Raw genomic sequence first — 8713 nt, 5'->3', positions numbered from 1 at the left:
CAAAGAGAGAATTGACCCGTTGGGTTTACAGAATAAAAGAGAAGTCTAAATATACTACTAGCTTCGTCAGTATGTTTCTTAACATATTGTTGCTTATGAGACTATAAAGAGAAGTGTGAGAGAATAAAGTGTCTGTGCGTGTCTTTACGTGAGGGAGTATGTGAATGTGTGTGTGCGAGTGTGAGTGTGTGTGTGTGTGTGTGTGTGTGTGTGTGTGTGTGCGCGCGCGCGCGCTCATGGCAGGAGGAGTGGCGGTGAAGACATGAAGGGTAGTTGGAAAACCCCTTCTCTTTTTGCGCACTCCCAGGGCAGCAACCCCGAGCCCGGAATGAGAAGGGAACGCGAGGGCAGGCACAGAGGTCGTCGCCTTGACTAATGTGAAGCGACCGACCCGCTAGCAGAGACTTTTCTCCTTGGCAGCCAACAACCTGCAGCGGGAAAGGCGGGCTAGGGAGGAAACCCCGAGGAGGCGCTCCTGGCCGCCTCTTTGCTGAGATAGCAGGAGCGGCAGCCTGCGGAGCCACGAGCGCAGCGTCACCGAGCTGGTGCGGGTGCAGGGGCGCTCGGGGAGGCGCAGAGGCCCGGCGGCGCTGGTGCGGCGGAGTCGCCCGCGCTGCAGGACGCCGCGCCGCCCGAGCGCCACGGGCCGGTCCGGCCGCGGGAGGAGCCGGCGGCCGAGCGCTGCTCTGCGCCGTGCCTCGAGCACCTTCCTGGCGCACAGCGGGCGACAGAAAGAACCCAGAGGGCTCGGCCTGTTGTCCCGTTCTCTAAAAACAGCCTGTGCGGGAGCCGAGAGAAGGCGACCATTTCAGTTCTCCGCCGGACTGGGATTTTTCTTCTCACAATTTGCGGGAGCCCGAGTAGAGGTCAGAGGGGCAGGCGAGGATCTCAAAAAGGGGCCGAGGGCTGTGAACACGGTCGTCCCCCGCCCCCGTTGCTGGAAAATCTCCTTGACATTTTTCACACTTTGAAGCAGCTGCAGCTGGTGTCGTCGGAAAAGGGGGTGGGAAAAAAGAGAGGGGGCGGGGAGAACAGGGAGACACAGCCAAGAGCCACGAGCAGCGCCTCCTCGCCTGCCAATCCTGGCACCTGTGCACAGAGCCACTGCACCGAGGAAGACCCCACTCCCGGCGAACCCCGGGCTTGAAGCCACGGACACAGCTTCTGGGCAGCGGGTTCTCGCCGGAGGGACCTGCAGCCGCCCACTCAGGCCACCGCCGTTGCCTGCAGCCCTGGGAGCGCACGGCCCCTCTGAACCGCCCGCTGCGCCCGGGTCCCCGGGGATCCTCGCAGGAGAGGCACGGCAGTGTGCAGGGGGTATTATAGAGTTGGGTGCAAGATTCGCCTTTTCTGCTCGTCTCTTCTCTGCCCAGGATTTATTGTGTGTGGAGCCTTCTGGGGGTGGGGAGAGAGCTGCGCCTCCGCCACCGCCACCGCCGCCGCCGCCGCGGCTGCTGCGGTCGCTAGCGCGGCGCGCAGGGTAGGCGGAAGCTGGGGAGTGGATGCGCTCTTGCCTCCCCCGCCAGCGCCTCGGGCTTCCCCCTTGGCCGCTTCCCGCCGGAACCTCTCCAGGCGTCCACCTGAAGGGCACCGGCATCATGGTCTAACGTGGCACCTGCCTGGAATTCCCTCTTTCTCCTTCTCTTCTCCTCCTTAACCCCTCCTCTCCTCCGAGGACCCTCGTGCCCACTCCACTGCGGACCGCCGAATACTTTAAGGAATAATCCTTGACAGCTGCACGATTCACTCTCTCCGGAACCTCATGGGCAGTTTCTCCCTCCGGCGATGTGAGTAGGACACTATTGCTCCGTGGTCAAGGGGGTTGCGGGGGCCCCGCAGATTGTGGCCGCGGCTACAGTGAGCGCCCGAGGTGTGGGACCGAGGCGGCTGGCGCGGGGCGAGGGTGGGAAGACCCGAGCCTTCAGCGCTCTCCGGGAGCTGCTCGCGCGGTAGCCCGCGGAGGCGGCGGGGATGTGGTAGGTTGCCGGGCTTTTGGAATGGACTGCTAGCTGTTGGAATGGGCTGCTAGCTGTTCGGGTGCAAGGGAGTACCCAGTGGCCTGGGCTGGTGCGAGACTTGAAAGGGTTACATATTGCGAAAAGGAAAGGTAAAGAGCGAGTTTTGGGCACTGGTGCTGGGACCATTGGTTGAGCTGAGGTTGATCATAGCTTTTTATTATTTCGGGCATCTCCAGTCAGCTTTTTCCCGGAGGTGTCTGAAGGATGAAGCGCTCCTTTGATCCTCCCTCTCTCTCTCATACACACAACACACACACACACACACACACACACACACACACACACACACACACACACACACTTGTGGCAGGTCGCATTTGTTCCTTTATCTTGGGAGCTGTCGTTTTACCGTTTGATGTCTATTTGTTTGAAAAATACAATTAGAAGATCTTTCGGCCATTGGAGATTGAAGGGAAAGGGTGGGGTTGGGGGTGGGAGAGATGGAGAGGAAGAAGGAGTATGACAGATTGGAGGACGGAAAGAAGTCGGGGAGCGATGGAGTGAAAGCTTTCTGGGAGTCAGGGAAAGCGAGTCCTTCTTCGCCCTAAGCTAGACAACTCCTGTCCACACATCTCCTTTGTGTTGCACGGCGAAGCTGGTGAACATGCATTACTCCCAATCCCAGTGCTGGGCCCCCTTCAGCATCTTGCATCCTCCTCTTAGAGTCATTAAGGATGCAGGACTAGTTTCGGATCCTACGTGGAAAGAGGGAGGGAAGTACATTAACATTACTGTAACCATGGCACCTTAGCTCACGGACAATTAAATTGGCTCTCGAAGGTCTCCTGTCTTACTGTTTGCAGAGTCAAGAATGAGGGTGAGGGGATGGGGGTTGCACAGAATGCCTTTAAAAATAGTGTGACTTCATAATAACAGAGATGGCTGCAAAATTGCTTCATTATACTACTTCCTGGCCATTAGGGCTGAATAAAGGACCCGCCTCCGCCCTCTCCCTCTCTCTCTCCTCTCCACTAAGTCACAAAGCAAGCGGGCTGGGCGAGAGGGCGCAGCGCCAGGTGGAGAAGGGAAGGGGTCACTTTCACAACTCCCGGGAATCGGCTTCAGAAGGAAACCATCTGCGACTCCCACGACTCCCACTTTCATTTCAAAGTTCTCCTTCAAAAGAAATTAGAAAACGTGGGGAGGGGTGCGGTCAGGAAGAGGTAAAGGTCTCCCACCTGCTCTTTCCGATTACTTTCCCAATGCACTTCCAACACATCGAATTTACCTGCAGTGGTTAACTGGGTCACCACGTAAATATGTGTACCTGTTTACACTGAAATGTAGCGCTCTTGGTAGATGAAAAGCAATTTGTTTGTAAGCATTTTTTAACCTGGCCAAAATTTCTAAGCACAATAGAGATTTTATAGCGTGGGCGAGAAGAGTGCATTCCAGCGAAAGCAGGACACGTGATCTCCAACGCGAGAGATACAATATTAGGAACTCGATTTTCTTTGTTCCAGGCTGAGCCTATGACATGCTCAGCATCCCTGTTGCTTAAGTCCTTCTGTAAGAGGGAAAAATAATAAAGTTGACGGGGGCGAGAACAGAATGTGGAGAAGTACAGGAAGATACCTGTAAAGGGTCTGAACCTTCTGCCCCATCGCCCACCTTTCCTCTTTTACAGCCCACATCCCACCCCTACCCCTCGCCCCAGCCAGCTCCCAATTTGAAAGTGAGGCATTCCTTCCGGGAGGGAGACGTGGCGGAAAAGTTCTCCAGCCCCTGCACACGTGGGTTCTCTAGCGCCTCAGAACCTGCTGCGTTTCGCAACAGATTCCGCCACCTCCCCAGTCCTGGTGTCACGCCTCCATCCAGGCGTCTTGAACTGACTTCACAGAACCACCACGAGATTTTATGCAAAAGGCGGAACAGCAGAGTCAAATCCCTGTTTCTGGGGAACTATTGATCGCACCGGGAAAGAATGAGCAAGTAGGGATGTAGGAATGATGTGATTTTCCCTAAAAAATAAGTCAGATGACTGAAGTATATTGAGGGTGATGGTCCAGACGTTTGCGTTTAGACTCCCGGGGAGTGTATCAGGCCAGTGGAATGTCCTGAGGTGTGACTGTTTATTAATTTAATGGAGGTAGAACTTGTTCTAGACCCACCATTTAACTAGAGTTACCTCACTTGCAGATTCCTTATTTCATTTTTCACTCCATGTTTTATAAGCCATCTTAATGGGCTGAAGTTTTTATGTGCGCTATTTCCGTCCTGTGCTGCATTGCATCATACTAATATGTGGTGTAAGGAAAGCAGAGTCAATTTTCATGACATATTATGAAGTGAGAGTTCTTTATGCATTTTTAAAAATACTTAACTGTCCAAGAAAAGATGTGTACTTACCATGGCAACCCTTACATCCCCCATCACGTGTGCCTGCACATATGCAGCTTCAGAATTAGAAACCACTTCTTAAAGAAATAAACCTGTTTCAGTTACAGTAGCCATGTTTTATTCCAAATTTTAGTGCTGCTTTAGGCTAGCATTAAAATTTTCTCAATTAAAATCTCTTTCCACTTTTGTTTGTAAGCTTTTAATTTTTCTGCTCCCTCTATAAAATGCAGAACATAGCTTAAAATGTTTTTGTGTGTCTGCATTTTTGTGTGCTTTGGATTTTTTTTTTAATTGTGAAGATATAAATTAATGTCACTCTGAATTTTTATCATTTAAGAAATCATTAAATAGTTCTGTTATCCACAGGGAGTTATTTCCCAGGAATATTTCTTGGATCTCTCTCATTACATGGTAATACTCGATATAAAAACCTAGTCTCTTTAAAAATGACTTAAAATGTCCACTTTTTAAAACAACTGAAAATTTGAAGATAAGTTTTCATCGATGTGTCAAAATTACACCTATTTTTTCTGTAATTTTATCTTCTGATGACTGTTGCCTCGATTTAAGGATGGCTCCCACATTCCATGATATTATAACTTCATTCCATACCCAATTTAACAGGCTACACAAAGAGTAACCAACTATTAATAAATTGCCATCTGAGTTATTTCTAGATTCTTGTTACATTTTCTTCCTTCCCATAAATTATGTCATACTTTTTGGAAAATTCTTCATTTAGAGAATATATGCTATTCATTGAGTATAACGATTCTAACTATCACATCATTAATAAAAAAACATTACTTGTAGTATTTTGTTCTCTCCAGTAACAACGGCTGCTTTGTAGAGTATCATCCACATTTGTTTTTGGTGAGTCTACTCCGTCACGTGAATTTGCAGGATGGCTTTTGGGGGAACCGTTAATTCGTATCTGCTGCACAGAACAGACCTTTAGTTTGCGCCAAGCCAGCTGGCCATTAAGTGATTCATATCTTCAAAAAAAGACATACTGAAAATGACTCTAGGATCTTCTGAGAACCCTGACATTTTCACTTTGAAGCTCTTTACTACATCAGTATTCAGTGGAGGGTTTTTTAAAGCCTCAGGATTAAAATTTTGAATTTTAATATTAAAATGGCGATTTGACCGTATAGTATAGTTACTAAATTCTACACTAAGAGACCACAAAGTCACAAAGGAGATGCATAGATGGTAGGTTCTGTGTATGTGTTAAAATAGAGACTCATGAATTGTCAATGAAAACTCAGATTTAGAAGTGGAACTGTAAATCAGCAGTGTTTGGATGATCATGGCCACAGGTCAATAATGTTTTTCCTTTAAGACATGTTTAGCCATGTTTTGTGAATCAGATTTAAATTATTAATATTCAGGTTTTTATAGAAAATACACTAGTGAATTTTCCTGATGTAGTGATAGAGGATTAAGAAAACCATAGGGCCTCCCAGAATTAACCTGCGATCTTAGTAATATAAATCAGCCTCTTTTAATGCTCTAAAATAGAAGTAGTAATAATTGCTAATTTATCCTTCTAGTACATAGCAAATAATAAGACAAAGTGGTACATCTTAGAAGAGTGCAACATGAACATTTTGGTACAAATCAGGTTTTCCACAGTAATGTGTGTCTGTGTGTATATGGTTGTATATAGTGATAGTATAGTATGTTTTTAAGGTATGCCATTTAAATAGTTAAATATATTTATTTCCTGCCTTGGAATGAAGTGGTTATGCTTATAATTCAGGAGCTTTTTTGGTCAGGAACCATTCTTTGTCATCTTGTTTTCCTTACCATAGTGCATGAACTGTAATCATAATTCTAGTAACAGCTGCCAGTTCCTAAACACCTGCCATGAGTCAGGGGCTCACAAAATAATACAAAATAATCCTGTAGGAAGCATTTTTCTCATCATTTGAAAGATTAGAAAATTTAGGTTCAAAGACAGAAGTGAAAAGTCCATGTCACATAGTGAGAAAGTGATGATTTAAACCCAGATTTGGTTCCTGTACCTTTTTCTCCTACTGTGCCTTCTCCTTCAGAGGCAAAAATTGATGCGTTCTAAGTGACTGAATTCTGTAGATGATTGAATTATTTCCTAATGAATAAAGTAAACTTAGTATTTTGAAACAACTTTTCAAGGTGATCTACACATTTGGCAATAATGCACCGTATTGCTTTTTTGACCACCATTTAATATTGGTACCGAAGATCCTGCTACTTATCTTCATGGCAGGATTAATTCATGATAGAAGCATTTAATAAGCTGTTAGAATCTGTCATATAAACATACATTAAGGAGTTTTCAATAAAGCAAGTGTTGGGTCAATAGCTGTCATGTCTTCTTTGAAACTATGATGATATATTTAATATATAAACCTCTGGAGAGATATCATATATGCTGTTTAAGTTATTAACCCTAATAAAAATTATCATTTGTCATCCAATGACACATGGAAACATTATTAAATAAATATAATAATCCAGAGGATTTCCTGCATACATGTACTTTCCTTATATTGTTTACTGCTTGATCAATTACTTAGACTCTCTATACAAAAATCTTATTTTACTTTAATAAACAGGAATACAATAGTAGTTACCAGAGATGAAATATTGAAATTTATATTAGCATTGACATGATCTGTTTAAATATTTTAACAATAGAGTAGATGCTTACATTGTTTAAAGAATTCATTTACTGGCTTCTTAAAAATGTGGTTTCTTCAGTTGTACCAGGGTGTTTTTGCTCTACATGAAGTTCAGAAAGTTTAAGAGCATGCTTTTACATCAGGAGATAGTGACATAGCATAACAAATTTGTTAAGAACAAGGTGGTAGCATAACAAATTTGTTAAGGTGGTAGCATAACAAATTTGTTAAGAACAAGGGATACATGTATAAGTAAATGTGTGTGTGTGTGTGTGTTCAGATGGAGAGAATTAAACTGTGTGCTCTTCAAGAGATAAACTAGTATGAGAACAAGTGAGAAGTTATAGGTTTCAATTATACAAAAGAGGTGTGTGACCTGAAAAATACTAATAGTGTAAGTACCATCATTATGAGATTTTCACAGGGAGAAAGAGAAGGAGGTGGTGCTGGGGAATATAGGGATGCATAGGAAAACACTGTTAGAGAGCTGTTTCACATAATTCACCAAGAAAAAGAAATACATAGGCTTTTTATGCTATTATCATGTTGAAAGAGAGAGAGATACATTTGTGTAGTGGCAAAACATTTTATAAATGGCTGTCGGCATTATCAAATTATTTGTAATTATTGGTAATGGAAGGAAAGGCAAGAAATGAACCTTACTGAGATAGTGCCTAAATGCTATGAAGACATTTGTCGCACTAAAAAAGGTGAGTGATGGACACAAAGCTAAAATGTATCAGTTGAATTTGAAGAATTAATGTGACACAAATGGTGTAATGAAAGTAATTTAAAAGTGCAAATAATTAGACTTCTTGGGTATCGACTGCTTAAGTGTTCTGCACGCAACACATTCACCATTGTGTTTCTGACCACGAGTAGGCATCTGACAGAGTCACCTAGGATGGAGGTGTACCTCAAACCACATGTTCTGAGCACTGATATCACATTGAGTATTTACTCCAGTGTTATTCTGAGTCAGTGTAATTCAAGACATGGAAAAAATTTTCTTCCCTACTTCAAGTGTGATTAGTTTCTTAAGATAATTATAAAAGCTATTGTAATTAAGCCAAATACCTATTTAAACTTCGAGTGATTGTTAAATATTAGCAATGTCCTTAGGGTGATACCATATTGTTGAACACTGGGCATACCACACACATACACTCACAGCTGCAGTTGCTCTGTTTTATAATACGCACTCTCACATAACTGTAACCTTACTACTTCATGAGTTCATAACACCTCAGAGATGGAAAGGACTTTAGAGGGTTTTATTTTACAAAAGAGGAAAGTAAGCCCAGACAAGTTTGCTTTCTTGTTCCAGATCACACATTCGTTAGTGAGAGAATATAAATAGAACCAGATATCCTGGCTCCCAGCCTCTGCCCAGAAAACCACACCTTTGGAACTACAGGAGTTTTTTACACCTGAGAAAAGGGAAATAGGGAAAAGAAACTTAATCCAATAAATTCAGTTAATGAAGCCAGCCAATATAATGACTCACCCCAAATATATTTCTTTCTCATTTCATTTTAGGCTTGAATTTTGGCCTGAGTGTTTATTTGACCTAGGTTTTTTGGACAATTGCCTTATCTTTCCTCTTTGATTTGACTGTCTAGGCAGTTTAATTCTATAAATTTAACATCTATTCATTATTATATTTTAAAGAGATACCTTTAAGAA

The 8713-nt window shown here is 44.0% G+C and overlaps 1 protein-coding gene across 2 annotated transcripts in view; it reads left to right on the top strand.

Moving 5' to 3' along the window:
* The first annotated feature begins 799 nt into the window (after positions 1-799).
* The window catches only part of LRRC7 (leucine rich repeat containing 7), a 428908-nt gene continuing 420994 nt past the window's right edge, over positions 800-8713 (top strand). For both annotated transcript variants that reach the window (XM_010963422.3, XM_045522878.2), the window contains exon 1: positions 800-1787. In XM_010963422.3, the coding sequence (XP_010961724.3) occupies positions 1786-1787 (2 nt within the window). In that variant the 5' untranslated portion in view covers positions 800-1785. The remainder of the gene's footprint in view (positions 1788-8713) is intronic.

This window comes from Camelus bactrianus, chromosome 13, assembly GCF_048773025.1.
Source record: "Camelus bactrianus isolate YW-2024 breed Bactrian camel chromosome 13, ASM4877302v1, whole genome shotgun sequence".
NCBI classification, from domain to species: domain Eukaryota; kingdom Metazoa; phylum Chordata; class Mammalia; order Artiodactyla; family Camelidae; genus Camelus; species Camelus bactrianus.
Note: the sequence above shows the minus strand (reverse complement) of the source record. Positions and strands in the feature narration are given on the sequence as shown.